The 24,099-nt window shown below is 36.8% G+C and overlaps 1 protein-coding gene and 1 long non-coding RNA gene across 17 annotated transcripts in view; one reads left to right on the top strand and one right to left on the bottom strand.

The window, feature by feature from the left end:
• Nucleotides 1–512: 512 nt before the first annotated feature.
• Nucleotides 513–7,757, bottom strand: LOC105609231 (uncharacterized). The gene is made up of 3 exons (XR_001433752.4): nt 7,518–7,757; nt 7,086–7,169; nt 513–5,788 (listed from the first exon to the last, which is right to left on the bottom strand). It is a non-coding gene; the product is annotated as an uncharacterized LOC105609231 (long non-coding RNA).
• Nucleotides 7,492–24,099, top strand: part of ODF2L (outer dense fiber of sperm tails 2 like) — a 37,095-nt gene continuing 20,487 nt past the window's right edge. For 3 of the 16 annotated variants that reach the window (XM_042250620.2, XM_042250603.2, XM_012175177.5), the window contains exons 1-7: nt 7,492–7,683; nt 14,380–14,548; nt 16,432–16,564; nt 19,236–19,295; nt 19,423–19,494; nt 20,032–20,148; nt 23,766–23,951. In XM_042250620.2, the coding sequence (XP_042106554.1) occupies nt 14,436–14,548; nt 16,432–16,564; nt 19,236–19,295; nt 19,423–19,494; nt 20,032–20,148; nt 23,766–23,951 (681 nt within the window). In that variant the 5' untranslated portion in view covers nt 7,492–7,683; nt 14,380–14,435. Of the gene's footprint in view, nt 7,684–7,780; nt 12,188–13,215; nt 14,549–16,431; nt 16,565–19,235; nt 19,296–19,422; nt 19,495–20,031; nt 20,149–23,765; nt 23,952–24,099 lie in introns of those variants that run through there. The other 13 variants (XM_012175208.4, XM_004002154.5, XM_012175167.4 and 10 more) reach the window with 6 other exon arrangements.

Here is a 24,099-nt window from a genome sequence, read left to right as displayed (position 1 = left end):
AAGAATACTGGAGTGGGCTGGGAACTTCCTGACCCAGGGATCAAACCCCCATCTCCTGCGTTGCAGGTGGTCTGTTGCATTGCAGGCAGATTCTTTACCGCTGAGCCAGCATACATATCTAAATCAAATATTAACGCTGTGAAGAGCTGAGTTACAAAGTAAGTTGAACAAACAAACTGACAAGGTGAAAAATTAAGGCACTGATTGAAAAGGAGTTGGGTCTTGAGATTGTAGTGAAGCTGTCTGAATAGACTTAGATAATTCTGTCATCTTGATACACAGACCTTATAGAGCTTTGGACTTTCTGAAAAACTCCTCCTTCCCTGTCTTATGAGGCTGGTCCTGTCTTTTTTGAAAATTCTGAAATAACATTGACTGAAGAATTTACCTTCTCATAACTCAGTGTTATCCTTTCTTTATCCTTCTAAACCAGTGCTACCCAGTAGAAATATGTGAGCCATATACACAATTTTAAATTTTCTAGTAGCCACATTAAAAATAGTAAAAAATAGTTAAAGTATAATGATATATCCTTATTTAATTCCATACATTCAAAATACTATCATTTAAACATGTGTTCAATATAAAATTATTAATATATTATTCAGTCCATTTCAGTCACTCAGTCATGTCTGACTCTTTGTGACCCCATGGACTGCAGCACACCAGGCTTCCCTGTCCTTCACCAACTCCTGGAGCTTGCTCAAACTCAAGTCCATTGAGTCAGTGATGCCATCCAACCACCTCATTTTCTGTCGTCCCATTTTCCTTCCACCTTCAATCTTTCCTAGCATCAGGGTTTTTTCCAATGAGTCAGTTCTTCAAATCAAGTGGCCAAAGTATTGGAGTTACAGCTTCAGCATCAGTCCTTCCAATGAATATTCAAGACTGATTTCCCTTAGGATTGACTGGTTTGATCTCCTTGCAGGCAAAGGAGTCTCAAGAATCTTTTCCATCACCATAGTTTAAAAGCCTCAGTTTTTCGGTGCTCAGCTTTCTTTATAGTCCAATTCTCACATCCATAAATGACTACTGGAAAAACCATAGCTTTGACTAGATGGACCTTTGTTGACAAAGTAATGTCTCTGCTTTTTAATATGCTGTTTAGGTTGGTTATAGATTTTCTTCCAGGGAGCAAGCATCTTTCATGGCTTGAAATGGAGTGTCTTTCATTTGCAGTTACCATCTGCAGTGATTTTGGATCCCCCAAAAATAAAGTCTGTCACTGTTTCCATTGTTTCCCCATCTATTTGCTATGAAATGATGGGACTGGATGCCATGATCTTAGTTTTCTGAATGCTAAGTTTTAAGCCAACTTAATATGCAAAATCAGTGTGTATTTTGCACTTAAAGCATATCTCAATTAGAAATAGTCACATTTTAAATGTTCAATAGCTAAAGGTGACTAGTGTATTCTCCATATTGAACCAAGGTTTCTTAATGTCATCACTATAGACATTTAGCCTGAAAAAAAATATATATATTTTTTGATGTGAGGGCTGTCCTGTTCATTTAAGGATGTTTAGCAGCATCCCTGCCTTCTACCCACCAGGTGCTGGTAGTACCCTCCCACACCTCCAGTTTTGATTAAAAAAAAAAAAAATGTCGAGAACCGCTAGTGCAGATCTATAGTGTTGGCTCTCAGTATATTCTAGGGTGTAAGTAAAAAGTCTGGTCTAGGAAAAGGCTTTCACACAAAAATTAGCAAGACTTTGCTTATTTGTGCTGGCAGAAACCTATGGAATACAATAATGAATTCCAATGGTGTTAGAACAGGCATGAAAGGATACAATTTTTGATGAGACAAATATTTATAATGACTATACTTTACCAGAGACCATAGATTTATCATGAGCATCTGGGGTGATTCTAAAGATTTTCTTAGTCTTTTGGTTGAAACCTGAACTTAGTGGTGGCCTGCACTTAAATAAAGTTGAAATGCTAGAACTCTCTCAATATATTTTAGAGAATTGATTTAAAAGATTTAAGGAGATAGGATAGTTAGAACAGATTTATCATGTGCAACCCAGGCATCCATCTCCAAACATGTCCTGAAAAGGCCCGGAAGACATTCTCTTCACTAATGCATGGAGAAAATAGTGGGGAGGAGTGCCAGAATCCTTTCACAGCACTGTAGCTGCTATCCTCTAAGACCAGGGATGAAATTAGGAGATTATGCCATTTAACGGGGTCCCCAATTCCCTACTAGACATAGTAGAATCCAAAAATGGCAGAGGTCAAATGACCACAATTAACCATCAGAGATGAGGTAGTTGTAGTTATAGTGATAGGTAGGAGGGCCAGAGCAGTAATTATAGTCATTTGACTAAGAGGCATCTTTAGCTGTGGATAATTGAATATGGTGTCCCTACAGTGAAATGGACAATCTACGTGATAATGAACAATTGATAGATATGATGAAGAGAGACCTAAACTTCATCACCTTAATGGAGATTTACAATATCTTATCATTGGCTTCTTAACTCATGGCTATTAAAATAGGAAGCCCAGTTGGAAGCTTTGGAACTGCCTTTTCTACAGAAAGAGTAAACCAAAAGCAATACCATATTCCTGGGGAAATTCTAGTGATTAGTGCCAATAGCAAAGACTCAAAAAATGCAGGCTGGTGATTCTGACCACACTCCCATTTAATCTGCCATTTGACTTGTGTAGAAGATGAATGGGTTGTGTAAAATGTTGATTCCTAGCAATTCCTAGCACCTAATATGCAGATATCACTTTAACAAATGTCTTTTACTCATCCTAATGATATGGCAACCCACTCCAGTGTTCTTGCCTGGAGAATCCCAGGGACGGGGGAGCCTGGTGGGCTGCCATCTATGGGCTCACACAGAGTCAGACACGACTGAAGTGACTTAGTAGCAGCAGCAGCATCCTAATATGCATGGAACAACGGAAACTATTCAGTTTCATTTGGAAGTGAGAGAATGAGGGAGAATTTATTTATGTAAAGCTTTGATAATTCTTTCACTCCCACTCATAATTTAGTGTGCAGGAGCCATGATGATTTTATCACCTTATGGGACATCACTTTTGTCTACTCTATTTATGATATTGTGCTGACAGGACCCGATGAACAAGAAATAGCACATACCATAGATGCCTTGTGTAGTAAATTGTCTCTCATAGATGCTATGGATCTTGACACTATCTCATTCAAAGGTGGAATCCCTCACATTTGGGCTGACTCTCTGGTATATTTTAGATAACAAAATGCAGCAGAAGAGATTCTGTGTAAGTTGTGTGGCCATAGAGCTGCAGTTTCTGCCTTTGTTGCTTGGAACACTTACTCTTGGGATACAGTTGCCATGAGGAAAAACTCAGGTAGAGAGCCACAAAGATAGAGGGGGAAGAGGCCTTAGACCCTCAAGTGAACCCACCAAGTCACTAGACATATAAAGTCATCATGGATAGTCCAGCTTCAGCAACAATCTGGTTGCAACTTAGTGAGAGACCCCAGGTACTGACACATAGACCAAAAAAAACATCCAGCTGAACCCTGCCTGAAGTTCAGAACAAATAAAACAGTGTTGTTTCAAACCACTAAGTTTGATAAAACAACAAAAGAAAACTAAAACAACTTGGAAAGAACACATACAATTTGGGGGTGATGGGGAGGGTGGTTTAAATTGTGACAATTGAGAGTTCTGAAACCTCACTGAAATTTCTGGGGTCCAAATGGTCTGGGATATATTTGCTTATTCCCTCAAAATGAAAGTAGTTTCAATTTGCGTCCCTTTGGATCATGATGTTGCATTGGCTAGGGTCACTCATTCAGTTGTATTCACCTGGGAACAAGGCTGTGACTTGAAAGTCAACTGGCCCACAGGTCTAGCACCTCAGGTGAGAGGCTCAAACAGCGAGGATCTGGCTAAGTCTCCTTCCTCAGCAGGGTAATTTGATTTCTTATATGGTGCCTGGTTTCCAAGAAAGGAAAGCAGAACCTTCTAGGTCTCCCAAGGCCTAGGTCTGGAACCAGTCTAGGATCACTCTTTAACGACACTGTATTGTTCAAATTCAAGAGGAGGAAAAATAGACTCCATTTGTGACGTGTATACAGGTCTGAGAATAATTGTTTGGAGGCCATCTTTGGCAACAGTTTATTGTACCACCAAGCTGTTTTTTAAATTGCTTTTTTACTTTGCTAAGTATTTCTATTCATCAAGTATCTTTAACCTATTATTTCATTGTTTGCTGTTTTACATTATAGTGTACATTTGGTGCCATCAGGGGAAAAAAAACCCCATAAATTTTATCTAACACTGCTGAGGGAAAAAAAAAAACCAAACATAATTTTTATCCAACTCCACATTGTTGCATCCTACACACAAAAGTCCCACTAATGAGTTTAATGCTTATTAGGCATTTGATGTCTTAAAATGCTTTGCATCAGAGGTTTGCACGCTATGTCCCATAGGCCAAATCTATCCTGGTACTCATTTTTGTAAATAAATTTTAGTGGAGCACTGACAAGCCATGTGCTTATGTATCTTTCTATGGCATCTTTTATGCAACAGTGACAGAGTTAAGTATGACAGAGGCTGTATAACCCACAAAATTGAAAATATTTACTGTGTGACCTTTTCAGAAAAAGTATACTGGCCTTTGCTTTAAATTATGCAGAAATCCTTGGCAGATTGTTTCACAGGTAGTCAAGTATTTAATGATATTTGGGGGAAATTGGGGTTTTTGATGGACTGGAATGTTTTCCCATTATGTAAAAATGGAATAAAAGATATTTCTATCCGAAAGTTCCCTATCCAACCAGATTTCAGGAACAGATTAGAGTCAGACGATGAGGGATGCCATATTTACTTTACCTGGACAATTCAGTTAAATAGGTCAATTTAAGAATTTTATGTAACCACTTTGAGATTTTTGTGAATGTTTCCTCTTGAATGTTTATCAGTTCAGTTCAGTCGCTCAGTGGTGTCCGACTCTTTGCGACCCCGTGAATCACAGCACGCCAGGCCTCCCTGTCCATCACCAACTCCCAGAGTTCACCCAAACTCATGTCCATTAAGTCAATGATGCCATCCAGCCATCTCATCCTCTGTCGTCCCCTTCTCCTCCTGTCCCCAATCCCTCCCAGCATCAGGGTCTTTTCCAATGAGTCAATTCTTCTCATGAGGTGGCCAAAGTACTAGAGTTTCAGCTTTAGCATCAGTCCTTCCAAGGAACATCCAGGACTTTTCTCCTTTAGAATGGACTGGTTGGACCTACTTGCAGTCCAAGGGACTCTCAAGAGTCTTCTCCAACACCACAGTTCAAAAGCATCAATTCTTTAGTGCTCAGCTTTCTTCACAGTCCAACTCTCACATCCATACATGATCACTGGAAAAACCATAGCCTTGACTAGACGGACCTTTGTTAGCAAAGTAATGTCTCTGCTTTTGAATATGCTATCTAGGTTGGTCATAACTTTCCTTCCAAGGAGTAAGCATCTTTTAATTTCATGGCTGCAATCACCATCTGCAGTGATTTTGGAGTCCCCCAAAAATAAAGTCTGACACTGTTTCCACTCTTTCCCTGTCTATTTCCCATGAAGTGATGGGACCAGACGCTATGATCTTCGTTTTCTGAATGTTGAGCTTTCAGCCACCTTTTTCACTCTCCTCTTTCACTTTCATCAAGAGGCATTTTAGTTCCTCTTCACTGTCTGCCGTAAGGGTGGTGTTATCTCCATATCTGAGGTTATTGATATTTCTCCCAGCAATCTTGATTCCAGCTTGTGCTTCTTCCAGCTCCGCGTTTCTCATGATGTACTCTGCATGTAAGTTAAATAAGCAGGGTGACAACATACAGCGTTTATACAGGTGGTAAACAACAACTTATAATACCAATACAATTTAAATAAGTATTTTTCTTAACAAAAGCCTAACTTCTGTGTACAGTTATTTTTCTAATTATGACAAGTTAGCAAAGTTGGCTAGAATCCTAGTTTAGTGCTAAAAAGGCCCCAAGAATTATGTTTCTTGGGCTTCCCAGGAGAAGGCTTCCCAGTGGCTCAGCAGTAAAGAATCTGATTGCTAATGCAGGAAACACAGGAGATTCGGGTTCAACACCTGGGTTGGGAAGATCCCTTGGAGTAAGAAATGGCAATCCATTCCAGTATTCTTGCCTGGAAAATCCCATGGACAGAGAAGACAGTCCATGTGGTGTTGCAAAGAGTCGGACAGGACTGATACGAACCATGATACAGCTTATAAGCCATGCCGCAACTAGAATGTGTCCACAGCTGCTAGAGAAAGCCACTCTGTTCTCATCCCAGCTCAGATAAGGTTCACCAAGGGGGTACGTAGAATGCTGAATATGGATTCTAATGTTGCGATTTTTACCTAGCTGTACAGTCTGAAACAAAAGCTTGTGGCTCAGAAAGGGCTTCCCAGGTAGTGCTAGTGGTAAGAACCTACCTGCCAATGCAGGAGACATAAGAGAGGGGGTTCAATCCCTGGGTGGGGAAAATCCCCTAGAGGAGGGCATGACAACCCACTCCAGTATTCTTGCCTGGACAATCTCATGGACAGAGGAGCCTGGCAGGAGTTGGACACGACTGAGGGACTGAGCATGCACGCTTGCCTCAATTCTACTTTCCCTTTTTTTTCCAGGTGAGAAGATTAGCTCAGAGAAGTTGACTTGCCAAAGGTCATGATCCATCAATTAGAGTAGGTACTTAAATGTGCAATTCCTAGGGCTTTTTAACATTTACATATATGGAAGTTAATGTATTGTGAACTTGTGCTGGGGCTGGTGGTGGGGATGGGGGAGCATTGCTGGAATCATCAATGGAAATTGTTCTTTAGTGAAAGCAGTAAGAGTTATGCCACGGTTAAACTGCTCAGTTGATAGTTTCTTTATTTGTGAACCTAATGTGATACTATTTTTAACGTTAGGTTGAAGCGTTGGATAACTTTTTTTGTTTCTTAACTTTTTCAAGTAGAATTTTGCCTTGTTCAATTTATAAACGTATCAGATTACAAATTATCGGAAACCCGAAAGATGGCTGGGAGGTAGCCGTCCGGCTCTCTGACTTAACAGGACAAAACAGAAGTCCAGACAATTACCTCGGATAAACGGCTTTCAGCTGTTTACATTTACAGCGAACTTTCTTCCAGTCTCGATTGCCTTGTTTTTTTTCAAATTTACCCCTTTAAAAAACAAAAGGAAGGCACTTTTGATGATTCAAGCCTAGTGTCAGAAGATTTGGAATGCATCGGCCTTATTTCCCTTTCTCTGTGAACTCAACAGTTAAGACTCTTGGTAACTATACACAAGTGCTGCCCTTCTCTTAAAACAAAAGGTTGGGGGTGGGGGAGTTTACCGGGAGAAGCAACTCCGAGACAGGACGCCTCCCCCGTGCCCCGCCCCCTCACTCCTGACAACAGCAGCAGACGCCGGCGCTCGCTTTGCTGAACTCGGCCAATTGGCTGCGCCGCTGCGGGCGACCGAAGGGGCGGGGCGGCCGTTGCCAGAGAAGCTACTTGCTGGTTACCAACCCGGTTTTGTCCCGCTTGCTCCCCGTTGGGCATTCTTCCACTCAGGTCGTTCTAGGAGTTCGCCTGCTTCCGGAGTCGCGTCCTTGCCTTCCTTCCTAGCTTTCATCCACTGCACTGCCCCCCGCATCCTGCTCCCTGCTGGCCCACCCAGGGCTGGGGAGCACAGGTATGCTCGCCAGGGTTTGCACTAACGTTCACCCGACGTCAGCCTTCGGGGCCCTAGCGGACCCGGCGGCGGCCTGACGTCACGGCGGCGTGATGACGCAGTGGTGGAAGCGACGGTCTGCTTTTGGAGGGGAATTTTGGCTTGCGCGGCAGAGGGTCGGTTACCGCGGGTGGCTTTAAGGGTCCCGGGTTGGGACCGTGGCCGTGGCCTTGGTGAGTTACGGAAGTGAAAGGCCCTCGCGTCCACCCAACACTAACCTCAGCCCCTTTCTGCCTACACCTCCCACTCGCATCCTTGACTTGGCAAAGGCAGCGAGGAAGGGTGTGGTCCCTGGAACAGCCTGGCAGATCTTAGTGAGTTGGGCTTGTCGAGGACCGAGACGTGATCCAGAAGGCCCTGGTAACGGCAGCGCTTCTTTAGGAAATACTGCTCCCTTACGTATTCGGCGGATGTTGAAGTGCCCGCTGTATAATATGCCAGACTCTAATTGGCTCCGGGGCTCCTTTAGTAAAGAATACTTCAGGCCTCGGGAAATCATTCCTTTTCCAGGGCCCTAGATTTCCAGCCTCTGTTCTTTAAAGTGTATGGTTTGGACAATTCACTAACTTATCTGGTTTCAGTTGCCTTCTTCGTAAAATGAGGGATAAGTCACTTTCGAGTGGTTGTAATAAGATTTAAGTTAACCAATGTCAGGTTTTGAGTAGGTGGTCGGTAAGTGGTGCTTGTTCAGTGAGAAAACCACAGCCAGACTTTGGCTGGTGTTGGGGAGAAAATATTGCAAAAGACAAAGTTTCCCTATCACCTCACACACAGGTTTCCGTTGTTTTTGGATGAATGAGGGCTTCCTTGATGGTTCAGTGAATGAGGTTCTTGGAGTAATTTTAAGTACCACTTGGTTGGTTATGGTTTAAGGAATAGACTGCAGAAAGCCTGTCTACTTTTAAAATGAGTTTAATACCCTCCTGCTTACAATAAGATTGTCACGGTCATGTTTGTTATGGTCCTTAACAGCTAGGTATCCATTTTCTTGCTTCTCTTTTTCTTATTTCAAAATTGATGTGTATTAGTAAGGTAGTTTTTGCATCGAAAACTCCCAAAGGTATGAGAAAATGGCTTTGTTTATACCGCTGCTAATCACTGCTTAGTTTGTGCAAATGACTGAGACCCTAGAAGCTGGGTATAGTAATGAGGTTAACATAACATCTATTCCCTTGGGCACAGTTCTGTTGGAAGTCAATGATTGTTCCTCTGGGCCCTGGCTTAGTAGAACTCAGTCAGTTTTTTACTGCATTGAAGATGATTTGTAATAATTCTACAAGAATGATTTTTGAAAGAATTATTTTGAAGTTGAGTTGATTCCGTACAGATAACTCTGAGAAGGAAAAAATAATACATTTATTTTTGAAAGGTTTTTTTTGATATGGACAGTTTTTGAAGTTTTATTGAACTTGTTACAATGTAGCTTTTGTTTTATGTTTTGTTTTGTTTGGCCATGAGACATGTGGGATGTTAGCTCCCTGACCAGGAATTGAACCCATGCTGCCTGCATTGGAAGGTGAAGTCTGAATCACTGGACAGCCAGGGAAGTCCTAATACACACTTTTAAAAGATTTTCTTCAAACTGGTCTAAGTTAATTTTTTACTTAACGGGATAAGCGGCCGTTTTCTGCAACTTAAATGTTGAGCATCCGTTCAGATGGTCATGAGTAAATGAGGGGTTACATTTGATCATTTCCATACTGATCTCTTGCTTTTCCTATATTCTGATTCCTTCATTGTTTTCCGTGGGGTTTTGTTTGTTTTAATCACCAGCAGGAGCAACTTTTGATTTTTTCAAAAATTTTTGTTGCAAAACATTGTTGAAATTTCATCTCTCTTAGGATCTATTTCTATTCTCCTCCATATGCCTAGTCTATTTTCCAAAACACCACTGGGTTTATCTTTAAAAGATGCACTTCTGATCTGGCATTCTCCTGCTTAAAATTATTTAATGGTCTGCCTTAACCTTTTGGGAAAAAACTCAAACTCTTGAATTTTGCATAGAATTACTGCTTTCATGTGTCCAGTCAGTCTCATCTTTTGCCAAGTGCCCTTTCAAATCATGTTCTGTCATGATTCCTTGTTCTTGCTGGTACTTTATTCTCTATCTGGAATGCCTTTTTCTTTTCCCGTTTGCCAGCCTCAGATGCTGCTGGACTCTACTGTGGATTTACCTCTGGGAAGTCTCCCAGGATCCTGCTCGTTGCTTTCAGGGTACCCAGTGAGTCCCTTACAACTGTTAGCACACTGGATTTTAGTTTTCTGCTCTCTGTCTTCTCTGGGGCTTCCTAGGTGATGCTAGTGGTAAAGAATCTGACTGTCAATGCAGGAGACATGACACATGGGTTCGAGCCCTGGGCCAGGAAGATCCCCTGGAGAAGAGCCTGGCAACCCACTCCAGTATTCTTGCCTGGAGAATGCCATGGACAGAGGTATCTGGTAGGCTGCAGTCCGTAGGTTCACAGAGTAGGATACAACTGAAGTGACTTAGCACGCTCACAGTCTTCTCTCAATTTAGACTTGTCTGTGTCTTCAAGGAGCTCAGTCTTACTCATCCTTTATTTCCTTGTACAGAACAGTTTTCATTTTTAAAATATAAACTGAATTTATGAGTATTATTAAAACACAGAAGTTTGTATGTTACTTTTAGCTGTGTAAATTCTTATATTTTAGTATCTTCTGGCTTTTGCTTCAAAACTGAGTTCCACCACTTCCTTACTTACAAACTTGAGCAAGCTATTTAACCTTTCTAAAACTTGTTTCTTCATGTGTAGCTTTGGGATGTTAATAGAAACTGTGTAGTGTTTTTGTGAGGTGATGTTATAAGGTAAGTTAGGCTCTGTTGATAAATGGCAGCATGTCCTCATGCTGTTCATGTGTTGAAGGGAAAGAAAATGTTTTATTTTTATTTGATGAAAGGATACTGACTATTTAGGGTGAAATGGTACTCTGAAGACTTTGGTCCAGTCTTTTGGGTAATTGGGTTCTCTATGAGGCTCACTTGATCTCTTAACTGTTTCAGGTTGAATAATAAATTATTTGCTCACCATCACTTATATATTGGAACCTAACCTATGCCTCTCACTGTATTATGTAATTTTTGAGGGTAAAGAGTGACGAGTATATTGCCCTCACAGATTTAGTAGCCATTTAAAATATTACTGTTTATATTGCAATTAAATTCTAAACTGTATAGTTCTGAAAATATTATTAGATGTTTAGGATTCTTGGTGGACTGAATCAGTCAGAGGAATATTTTGAGAAGGAGGGAGGACTTGTGCCTTGAAAATATGTATGTATCCTTTATTTACAAATCAGACACTCTTCCTGTCAACTTTTTTTTCGATATTATCCAATCTGCAACCCTTTTATTTTTAAATTCCTTTATTCATTGGACAAAAGCATTAGCTAATTTTCAAAGTTAATCTATCTATATATAAAAAAAGTTTTTTTTTTTTCAATTTTGATAGCTTTCACTCATAAGATCTGTTTCCATCTCTGGCTATTTTTACTCTGTCTAATTCCAAATACCTTTTTTTTTTTGCTATGGAGTCCAAAAAGCTATACAATTACATCTCTAGTAAACTTTTGACTAGTGTTTAGTGAGTGAAATGAGTAGCATTTCTGTATCTACTTGATGTTCTTTGCTGAATATTTCATAGTGAATATTTCAGTATAAGGTGCATGCTTTTGTTTGACGCTAAGTGGGAACTAGTTTTCCAAGGGTTAGTATTTGGCAAAACAAAATGAAATATGCAAGATTCATATGCTTTTCTCTCCAAAGAGGTTTTGAATGTATATTTGAAGCTGATTAATTTGTATAGAACAATGTAGGTGCTATGGAAGGTCATGGACTGTGAGCTTTCCTTTCTGTGATCATGGCAGCATCATGGTCCCTGAACAGCCATCGCTCAAATGCTGCTTATTGGCCAAAATGGAACATAGTTTAGTGAATGTAGCTGAGTTGCCAGAAACCCATGACCACTCCTGGAAAAGGCTTTAAATATATGCCTTTTGGGGAGAAGACTGAAAGTCATTTCTATATAGGAAATTTATTTCTTTAGCCATTAAAAATATTTAAATATTGCTATTCTTTAGGGATTTGATCATTAAAAGTGTGTTTGCAGAATATATGTCTTTGTTTCACCACGAGCAAATTGGACAAAAGTTTAATACATTTGTAAATTGGCAGTTTATTCTACATAATTGATAACATTTCCTTGTGAAATATCTGCTCTTTTTCCATGCAAGAATACATTTGGTGCACCAAAATGATAGCTTTTTCTTTTTTTTTTAATAAAGGCAAGACTTTTTATGTTAAAGAAAATTATTACATTTTTCAGCATACATATGTTTCTGCTTATAGTATCATCACAACACAAAAATAGTGGAGTACCTTGGAACCTCTCAATATTTTGAGAAGTTCCTGTATTCCTATATATTATAAGTGAATAATCCTATATTTGTTCCCCACAAAGCCAAGCAAGAACTCATTTAAAGTACTAATACCAAGCTGAATTAAAAAAAAAAAGAAAATTTCGTTTTCTTTATTTTTTTGCCTGCATTGAGTCTTAGTTGCCACATGTAGGGTCTTCGTCACTGCATGCAGGATCTTTAATTGAGGCATTTGGGATCTGGTTCCCTGGTGGCTCAGACGGTAAAGCGTCTGCCCGCAATGCGAGAGACCTGGGTTCGATTCCTGGGTTGGGAAGATCCCCTGGAGAAGGAAATGGCAATCCACTCCAGCACTCTTGCCTGGAAAATCCCTGATAGGCTACAGTCCATGGGGTTGCAAAGAGTCGGACACGACTGAGCAACTTCACTTTCTTTCACTTCACTTTCCCTGACCAGAGATTGAACCCAGGCCCCCTGCATTGAAAGTGTGGAATCTCAGCCACTGGACACACGGAGCTTCTCAAACTGAATCTTACCTCATAAAATGTTTTCAATAAATTGAGGATCCTTATCCTCTTATACTGGTTTGTAAACTTTTGTTTTAGATATATGAACTATTGTTCTTTTAGTGATCCCCTAAAAGATGACTCAGCGGTGAATAGTTATAAAAAGCATCAGTTTTAATTCATCATATTTCTAAATTACGCCAAGCCTTGAGCCCTCTCCTTCAGTTATTGCTTAGCTTTTACAAGGCTTATAGGTGCTGAGGATTCTAGTAAAGAAGAAATTTTTATTGAGATTCTGTTGTACAGAGAGACAGATATTTAAACAAGTTAATGGACAAATAATAAGTACCAAAACTGAGCAAATGAGTAGGTGATAATTTCGTTGATTGCAGTGACTTATCCAAGCATATTCGTTTTCATCTTTAGGTTTGGTTTTTCATTGATTTTGTATATTCATGAAAGAAAGTGAAAGTGAAGTCTCTAAGTCATGTCTGACTCTTTGAGACTCTGTGGACTGAGGCCCACGAGGCTCCTCTGTCCATGGGATTCTCCAGGCAAGAATACTGGAGTGGGTTGCCATTTTCTTCTTCAGGGGATCTTCCCAACCCAGGGATCGAACTCTGGTCTCCCACATTGTGGGCAGACTCTTTACCCTCTGAGCCACCAGGGAATGCCTGTATAATCTCTCTGATATATAGAACCTTCAGACAAAAAAGATACATTTTTTACAGACATTTTAAATGATTTCTGAACTGCTAATTAAATATTGTGAATACTTTTCAACCTTTAATCTCACATCTATCTAAAGATCTGAAAATTCTTGAACATATGTATTTTATGATACAGAAAATTAAAAATAAATTACAAGGAGGTAAAGTATCTCTGCAAAAATGCAGAAGACCTTAAGTAGGATGTTTGATTTTGTATAAACAGAATTAGGGAGACACATGTCCATATATTAGAATTGTGAAAATACAGTCCTAATGATTGCCAGAGCACTAATTCATTACTTAAAATGGAGTAGCTTTGAAGAAATTCATAAATGTCATAAATTTAAAATTCACATTTTAAAATGACATCTCCAAAAAAAAAAAATAAAAATGACATCTCCAAATTTGAGAGAAAACAATTAGATTATTTAGTAAGACTTAGATGTAATATCATCTGCCCATTCAGTATCACCAAAGAATAACCTAGATTGAACTTTTTTAAAAACTAGGATTTATTTGTAGAAATAAGTGATTTTAATGTTGAAAAGTCTACTTAAAAAAAAAACCTTTATCTTTGCAGCTACTGTTGCCAGATACTTTCAAAAGTATCTTAAATGTTTACTGTTATAGGCATGAATAACATTCATTTCTTATTGACTAGATCTAACAAAATTGAAATTTATAGTTATGCCATGACTTTTATGTCCAGTTTCTAGTCTGTTTGGATCAAGATATTATTTTAATAGTTCAAGAAATAGACTAATAGCAATTTATTACTATTGTAATCTATTACTATTATTACTATTTATTATTATTGTTAATATGTAGAAAATAGTCTTTTTGGAAACTGGCAGTTGGCAATTGTTGAATGATTGTGCTGTGCAATTTTGATACAATTTTAAATTAGTATCACAACGAGTAGCAGCTACAATTTGAGTTTTGTCTGTGAAATATTTTTCTTTTATGCATCTTTAGGATTTTTATCTTATAGGGTAATAACAAAAAAAGAATCTACTGAAATGTTTAATAATGAAAATATTTCCTAGGTTTCAGCTTATGTGGAGAACTTGCTGTGGAAGCCACCTATAAATCCATTTAATTTATGGAGGAGACCGCAAGTGATGGAAATGATTCAGAAGAACTCTTTTCCCGTTTTGAAAGTAGATCAGAGAAAGAACATTTACCAGAGGATGCCAGTGAAAGTCATCTCAGCTGGTATTCTCAACAATAGCAGGGGATAACTTAATTTTCTTGATTTCAGGGTTTCATATTTTGTCCATATTGTAAACTATTTGAATCAAATATAGCATTCTTTCAAGGATATCATCTAACAGTCTAGTAATTAATATTTATTTAATTTGATTACAAAGTACTCATGTAGCAGAATGTGGCTGTTTTGAAATTTTAATGACAGCAATTAAAATTGAAAAAATTACCTATAAAAATTTATAAAGTATATACCTTTTTACCTAGGGTAAATGAAAATATAAATACCATGTAATATTGGAAATATAGTTAATGAATACTAATTCATTGTCATTTGGTATATTGCTATCTAAAAGATACCTGTCATACTTTGCTTCTTTGGTATGGGGATGCACTTGTATTTTGTATGACTCATTGCTCCTCAAAGTGACAATCTTAAAATACCGTGGTTGTTGCTATGGATGGTATAGTGCAGCTTCTAGTTATAAGTGAAAATAATATTTGATCATATATAATTATTTTTGACTTTTTGTACATGGTTTTTAATGATAATTGTCTTTTGTAGGCAGCATCTTCCTTAGGCCCATCATTTTAAGCCAGTGGTACTTAAGAATACAATGTATTTCTTAGAGACATAGCCTCTAAGATGCTATGTCTAAGCATGCCTCTAAGATGCCTCATTGTTGTTGAGCCATTATATTATGTACCATAGAAGAAAAGTGGTGTCAATTAAAGACACAGTGCTTTCTTGGAATGCTTGGAATTTTATTTATAAATAGTGTAAAAGCCCCTTCAAAGTTATACTTAGATTTTTGTCCAAATGACTCTGCTCATATAAAGATTAAATGAAATAAATTAGTGAAGGTATTCTCAAAGCTTCTTTATACTCAAAATCCAACTTCTTGAGTCACTTTTTAACTCAGAGTTCTCTCTGCTATTAGGAGTATTAGTGAAATGGTATTTCTTAAGCATATCTATATCTGAAATGAAAATTATTGGTGATGGGCTCTTACTTACAGTATACAGAAAGCCTACCTTGGAATCTTGCTTCCAGAATGTTGCTAAACATTCTTACTTCAACAACTCCTTCAAGCCACTCTTTCAAGCCCTCTATGTGACCCTTCTTTGCTAGAGGTTAAAAAAGTGCTGTATCCCATCTCTGGGATATTCTTCATACTATTTGATGCTCATTCTATAAGTTTTGGACATGTACAGGAGAGACAGCACAAGACGGCTTCCAGACTGACAAAGATTATTAAGAAGCATCCCTATTTCAGGATGTAAAAGTATGAACTTCAAATGTATTTTACAGTGATACACAGTAGTGTAGATAAAACATAACCAAGAAAGCAAATATTACCAGTTTCACTTTAAATGATAATGTTTTATAAAACCGAATGTGAAGAATTTTTAGGTGTCTGGAGAAGTTTGGTTTTTTGTGTTTCGTTTGTTTCGCTTACACATTCTTCTGGAGGAATTTTTTTGTGAAGAACAATAGATTTCAAGAAAGGATTGGGAATAAGGGCTAGAAAGTCAGATCTTTTGTTTTTGGACTAGGGAGAAGGGAGGGAAGAAAAAAGACACACATTCACATAAATCATTTTACAAACTGGAGAACAGATGTTGAATAATTATCAAATAGCAGAGTGCTATATTGCTGTTGGTAGTCTTCATATCTTAACATTTTAGAAATCTGTCTTACCATTTATAGTTAAGTGTAGAAAAAAAATGGAAATATAGAAAAAATTCATACGTTTTCAGTGACAGTTTAGTGTTAAATTTTGCAGAGCAACTTATGGAACTGTAATACTTAATCAGACTATGCTTAGTTTGCACAAAAAAGGATAACAAATTTATGTAACAGTTTTAACTTAAATTTTCTTTGTGCATAGCCTAAAGCAGGACATCCAAAATGAGAAGACCGAATTGGAAGCATTGTTTAAGGAAGCCGAGTTAGCAACTTGTTCTGCAGAATTACTTCTGCCATTATTTAAGGACACCATTGAAGAGATTAGTTTTGAAAATGTGAGTACTTGACTAGTGAACATCTAATAAAATGAGGAGCTAGGATAATACTCAGAATGCATTTACTGAGGTCTCATATCTTACAGTAATTATGTTCACACACTGGTATTTGATATAAAAAATGCAAGTTTATCAGTGTTCTTTTTTCCTATGTCATTAATTGCAATTCTTTTCATCAAAGATAATCTCAGGAATGCACTTGATGAGAGGCCAAGCTAGAAACTGTGTACCTTGGTGCTTGACTTACCTGGAGTTGAACTAGAGCCAACTTCTCTCAGGAGTGAATTTAAAATATTCTGAGAGATGAAATATATTTTCTATAGTACTATGTGGAATAAAAACCTCTATTCTAAAATTACAGTATACTAAAGTTTGAGTTAAGGGCAAAAAATAGATTGTATAATATTAGTTTTATTATAATAAATTCCTGAAATACTTTAGGGTTTAAGCCCTTATTTTGATTTCATTTTACTTTAGTGTACCACGTAACAAATACTATTCACTGCTATAAACTTGGCAAATTTTACTACTACTGTGTGCAAAAGAGGGCCTCCCTGGAGGCTCAGTGGTAAAGAACCCACCTGCCAATACAGGAGACCTGTGTTTGATCCCTGGGTCAGGAAAATCCCCTGGAGTAGGAAATAGCAACTCACTCCAGTATTCTTGGCTGGAAAATCCCATGGACAGAGGAGTCCATGAGGTCGCAAAGAGTTGGATATGACTTAGTGACTAAACAACAGCAACATGTGCAAAAGAATGATTTTTTTTACTGGGAAAAAGTATTCTTTGCTAATAGTAGCATTACATTTTAGAGTGTCTTAATGCAATGTCTTAAAATGTGTTTGTGGCTCTTATATTTTGTCAGGCTAATCTTTTCTGCATCCAATTTGAAAATTTCTAAACAGATGGAAATATTAACAATAGAATTAGATACTTAAGCGTGTAAAACAAACTTTAGAACATCTTAGATAGACAGAATATCAACAAGTAAGGAATACTAAGCACTATTTCAATAGTGATATTTCTCACTCGAAGGGTATATTGGTTCTTGAACTGTAGAAATTAAAATATTGGTATATTTGAAATGGAAATGATTCTTGAATTTTTGTTTGAAATGACAATCATTAACCCCCCCTTTCAGTGTTTCATGAGTAGTTTTACATGAAAGCAGCATATTTTATAGAAAATACATTTTTTTCTTTTCAATTTCAAGAACTTTCATTATTTGTTTTACTTGATTTCAGTTGATTACTATAAAAAACTCTTGGAATTTAAGCTCTTGTGTTCATTTTTATTTATGCATTCATATATTCCTTTCTTAACAGTTTTATTTAGATCTAATTCACATACCATACAGTTCACTGGTTCAAAGTGTGCAATTCAGTGATTTTTGGTATATTCACAGAATTGTATAGTCATCACCATCAGCCTTGGAGCATTTTCGTAGCTACAAATAGAAACCCTTAGCCCTTTAGAATTTTGCTTCTCATCCCCATCTACCCTTTCTTTGTCCCTTATCTGCTTTTTCTGTATCTATGGATTTGCTCATTTCACATATTTTTTATCAAGTGAGTGAAAGTCGCTCAGTTGTGTCCCACTCTTTGCGACCTCATGGACTGTATAGTCCATGGAATTCTCCAGGCCAGAATACTGGAGTGGGTAGCTTTTCCCTTCTCCAGGGGTCTTCCCAACCCAGGGATCAAACCCAGGTCTCCCACATTGCAGGCAGATTCTTTACCAGCTGAGCCACAAGGGAAGCCCAAGAATACTGGAGTGGGTAGCCTATCCCTTCTCCAGTGGATCTTCCTGACCCAGGAATCGAACCAGGGTCTCCTGCATTGCAGGTGGATTCTTTACCAACTGAGCTATCAGGGAAGACCTGATATTTTATATAAACAATAATATGGTATGTGTGACCCTCAAAGTGAATAAACATTCTCTGCATTCTCATTTAAAATATCTACATGGAATTCTTTTATTGATTTGCTATAATTCTTTAAAACATTTCTTTTTGCTAGACTTTAGGCTGCTTAAAATTTTTACCTGTTTACAAACAGCAATGTGAGCCTCCTTTGTATACAAGGTTCTTGTGATTTTTATGTCATTGGCTTGTACTTTATGAGGCATTATTTAGAAATTAATTTTATAAATTGTGGACAAAAATTGATTTGGAACACTTAAGCAAAAATCTTTCTGGTTTTTAACTTTAAAAAGCTGAACTACGCATAGTAGTTGTCCATATTAATTTCCTTGGAAGGCAGCTGTGGTCACCACTATATGCTGCGCCACATTAGTTTCTTCAGTTCAGTTCAGTTCAGTCGCTCAGTCGTGTCTGACTCTTTGCGACCCCGTGAATCGCAGCACGCCAGGCCTCCCTGTCCATCACCAACTCCCGGAGTTCACTCAGACTCACGTCCATCGAGTCAGTGATGCCATCCAGCCATCTCATCCTCTGTCATCCCCTTCTCCTCCTGCCCCCAATCCCTCCCAGCATCAGAGTCTTCCAGTAAGTCAACTCTTCAAATGAGGTGGCCAAAAAACTGGAGTTTCAGCTTCAGCATCATTCCCTCCAAAGAAATCCTGGGGCTTAAGTGATGCTTAATCCACTTTCTGCTATTGTGTAGAGAAATATAGCTTGTGAACACTGATTTATAACTTCTTTTTTCCACAGAGAGGGGAAAGTTTATTCAACTTGTTAGAGAAACTAACTGATAATGAAAGTGAAAACATTGTAAGTCTTTTATGCTTGGAAGTCTAGTTTCCTGAATTTTTTTGCTTATATGCTGGTCAGTTTTATAAAATTAGCCAACATTACCCAAGTTGTGATATTTCTAACTTTTACATTTTATTTATTGAAGAATCTTAAGAACAAGGTACTTGAAAAGGAGACCTATATCCAAGAACTTTCTTCTTTGTTTCAGAATGAAAAGGTAAGCAAATTTTGACCTTAATTCATCATATTTTCTTAATATTGACTCCTTCTTTACCTTCTTTCCATGTTGGCCTCCTGTTTATCCTCATAAATAGACACAATGTTTTTTAGGTTATTTGGACACTTTCCCCAGTTTTATATCAAATATAATATCTTAATTTTTTAAAGTTGTTCTCTTTTAGATTTTTATGATGCTTCATTCAGGGTACTTGGCATAAGTCAGGAACCTATGTATAAATATATATTTCAGTTTTCGTATGAATTAAGGTATTTCTGTGTTTGTAGGATCATTTTAGACATATCCATGATTTTACTTAGGAGGATAGATAGGAACTTGTAACAAGAGATAATTAGGAGTTATTAAATTAAAAAGGGGAGTAGAAAACATCCCCTTGATTTTATATAAAATCCATTCATAATGGGAGTGTTGTATTTGCTCTTTAGCAAATTTTTAGATAATATCCAAGTACTGTAAAGTTTAATATTGTAGAGAAATACATCAAATAACACATTTTTGTTTTGTTTTCTCTTCTAGGCAAATGCTTTGAAAGCAAGACGTTTTTCACAATCAGTGAAAGTGGTACATGAACGACTGCAGTCCCAAATTCATAAAAAGGAAGCAGAGAATGATAAATTAAAAGAACACATAAAGGTTATAAATACTCATCCATTTTTATAGTTTTAAGTGCCAAAAGTAATGAATGACAATATAGTCTTAATTCTGGAATTTAGTGGTTTTGAAAGAATTCAGTTTAAGTGTTGCCATGGGAAATCCATATTTGAGGCAAATCTTAACATTTCTGGTCTTTCTAAAGATTTGGCTCCAGATCCTAATATGAAAATGCTATCTCTCTTTAGTACCGATCTAGGAAGAATTTGTAAAGATTGAATTACTTAAAAAAAAATCTCTCCTATTATTAGTTAAATTATATTTATTTGGAAAAGCTATTAAATATAAGAGAAAATTAAAATAACTTAAAAATACTGAAGCTATTAATATTTGGTATACAGTCAATCCCTTTTATGTGCCTATAATATACTTAAATACTCTTGCACTTATTGAATGAGACAATAATGTTTATTATATTGTTTTTGTTACTAATGATAATAACATTAAGATCAGGTAACCTAGCATTGGTGTTTACATAATCAAGTAACCCGTTATTCAGCTTTTTTAGCAGGGAAATTAAGAGGAATTCTCTGGTTTAAACTGCATAGTTTAAATATTCTTGTGGAAGCCTCACAGTCACTTTGAGGTGAGAGTTTGAGGTTGCTATGGTATGACACAAGCTAACTGGATCTACTGTCATTTTTGTCAAAGGAAAAGAAGCAGTGTTGCCACTTTTGAAAGAGAAGTGTACAAAGACAAACCCCATTGAGTGTGAGGACTTCTGTGCTGGATTTCTGTTTGCTTTTATCTTCCTGAATCATGGCAGGTGCCTGTAGCCCAGGCACATGTTTTTCACGATGCATATTGAGGGTTGTTTTTTCCTTTAGTGGCAAAAAGCTTTTGCCCCTGAAAGAGACATTAATCAGACTTATGTGAGACATAAATCTTGTCTTTTGTCTGCCTTTAGGTGCTTTTTAGCACTTTCCCCCAGAGATTCCCTGTGTTCTTTGCGTCCGTGTCTTAGGGCACTGGAGATGAACTAGAGTTGAAATTGTACCGCTCTGTTATGGTAAATATAAGAGAATACATGTAATTTAACATCCCAGATTATCTACTACAATTTGTCTTTAAAAAAAAAAAATTTATGTCCTTAAATAGCACTTGGGGAAGTTCTTGAAAATACTTTCTTTAGTTTAAAAATGAAATAGTAAAAATTTTTTAAGGTTAAATTTGACAGTTCCTTTTTATATTCATGATATTTAGGAGAGCAAATCGGAGAAGGCAATGGCACCCCACTCCAGCACTCTTGCTTGGAAAATCCCATGGACAGAGGAGCCTGGTGGGCTGCAGTCCGTGGGGTCGCTGAGAGTTGGACACGACTGAGTGACTTCACTTTCGCTTTTCACTTTCATGTGTTGGAGAAGGAGATGGCAACCCACTCCAGTGTTCTTGCCTGGAGAATCCCAGGGACGGCAGAGCCTGATAGGCTGCTGTCTATGGAATCGCACAGAGTCGGACACGACTGAAGCGACTTAGCAGCAGCAGCAGGAGAGCAAATATAAAGCTATAAAATCCTAAAGATTTTGCCATCACATTCACCTGTCTATTACTTTGAGTTTACATTCTTTTACAAAATTCTATTATTTAGAAATAATTAGAAGTTGAATTAGCTCATGGGTTTTTTTTTTACATTCCTTCTAACACAGTTTTGGAATTTATTTAGGGTTGACAAGTTTTGTTGTTGTGTTTTTTTTTAACGAATGCATGCACAGTGAACTAACTCAGTTTGTCAATATAAATCTCATTTTTTTTAGTTCTGTTGATGGATGACTCAACAATTTTATTGGGTCTTTTAAATTTTTTAGTTACATTTTAATTCCTTGATAACTACCTTGAAAATACTTTGAACTCATTTTTCTTTCTAGATCTTTAAAATATGTCAGTTAGAGTTAGAAGATTTTCACATTTTAGAAGAGACAGAATAATTATCTTTATAATATACTGCAAGTATAATTCTTTGGGAAAAGGAAAAGGCAAATAGTTGGTTTAAAATATATATCCATTCATTTGGCAAATGACTGATGGGGTTATTTTGAAACTATAAAAATAATTTGATAGTTTCAGCATACTTCCTAATAGTGGTTGAGCATGGGATTTGATAATCTAGTAAGAAAGTCCTGTGGATCCATGTTCAAAAAAAATCTATTTCACCCTTAGTGATAAGTGTGCCTGTCATTCATGATGTGATGATGACACCCTGTGGTATTTTAGAGAAAGTACAGCGGTTTTTCTTGGGTTGGGGAGGGTTCTTCCTTTCTCTAAAGCTGACTTAACTATATTGCAGTTTGTTTTCCCCAACTACTTATTATAATGGGATTTTTTAGTTTATAGAGATTTTTAAAGACTAAGAATGTTTTGCTTCTTCTCTTAGTTTGTGAAGTTACTTTTCAAAGAGATCAAGCCTTTGGATCTTGTTTAAGATGTATCTCTTAAACTCATTTTTACTGAAAGTTAAGTGTAGTTTTTTGTTGATCATAAGGTAGAAAAGCTCCATCATTTACTGTAACTCCTATTTTCTTTTTTTTATTAAAATGATTGCCCAGGAATTGGAAGACTAAAACTTAAATTCTTTAATAATTTTGCATTATTTTCAGAAACACACAGCTTTTAAGAAAGGTAGAAACATTAAAACCTTAAGTCTTTAAGTTCTTAGTACTCAGATGCTTTAAAATACAAAGTTTTAAGATAATTTGAAATGAAAACATGAGTTATCACACTAAATCATATTCATCATCGACCCAACCTCATATTCTGTGTTTAGTTATATCCCCAAAAGATATGTAAGGAGTTATGTCAATTAACATTATCAGACTCAGTGGATAAAAACATGCCTTACCTTTGGGTAAAAAGATAACCAAACATCTTTTTACCCTTCATGACTCTTACTGATCTGGTAGTCGTTTCTCGAACCCTGTGTGGTCTTAGAATAATAGCTTCAATAAATTTATTGCTTACTGGTCAAAGTAGTACTTTTGTTGTCTTGATGTAACTCTTTCAAATGTCAAGACTTCCCCCTTAATTCTAGTAAATTAAAATATAGCAAATAAGTTTTTGTTTATCTCATCTATACTCTTCATGATCTATAGATTTTGATTATATATCCTTTAAGCATTTATAATTTGAACTATAGTCCTAATATATTTGGGGAGCTACTGATTCCTTTGAGCTTTATATACATACTGTTTGAATTGTCTCCGGCTTAATTACTTTTTTTTTTTTTGATTTGCAGTAACTAGTGAGTGGTATATATAATATTCTAGATGTGAAATTAAAAAAAAATTCTAGTTAATCAAAAAGGTATTAAGGGAATTAGTGTTTCTGCCATAATCACCAGTATTAGCTTCTTAGTAAGAGTAGTATTAGTTTTATATAGGTTTATACATTTTAAATTTGCACTAAAAAATAAATAAATAAATTTGTACTGTATAACTGGTTACAAATAAACATTGGTGAAATCACCTTTCTTCACTGTTTTGCTTTTTACTAAACTTATTAGTCTTTTTCATAAATTCTATGTGGAAGATTACTTACATATTTTAACAATGTTTATGTCAACATTGGCATTCTAAAATAACTTAACTACTGCTGATATTTTTTAGAGTTTAGAAACCCAAATATCAGAATGGAATTTGCAGTTGAAAAAGAGTAAGTATGAGGCTGTAGCAATGAAAGAATCAAGTAGGCAAAAAACTATCGCTTTGAAAAAGGCATCTAAAATTTACAAACAAAGGATTGAACATTTTACTGGAGACATGGAAAACCTTACTTCCCAAATTAGAGAGCAGGTGAGTTATATACATTCTTCCTTAAAGAATTGTTTTATGTACTTAGTTAATGTACTTAACTTCCTAACGCTTAGTATAATTATCTTGTTAGGAAAACTTTACTCATACTAATTTTGCTTTATTCTTTATTTTGAAAGATTACATAAAC

The sequence above is a fragment of the Ovis aries genome, chromosome 1 (assembly GCF_016772045.2).
Source record: "Ovis aries strain OAR_USU_Benz2616 breed Rambouillet chromosome 1, ARS-UI_Ramb_v3.0, whole genome shotgun sequence".
In the NCBI taxonomy this organism is placed as follows: Eukaryota; Metazoa; Chordata; class Mammalia; order Artiodactyla; family Bovidae; genus Ovis; species Ovis aries.
This window is presented reverse-complemented; position numbering and strand designations above follow the sequence as displayed.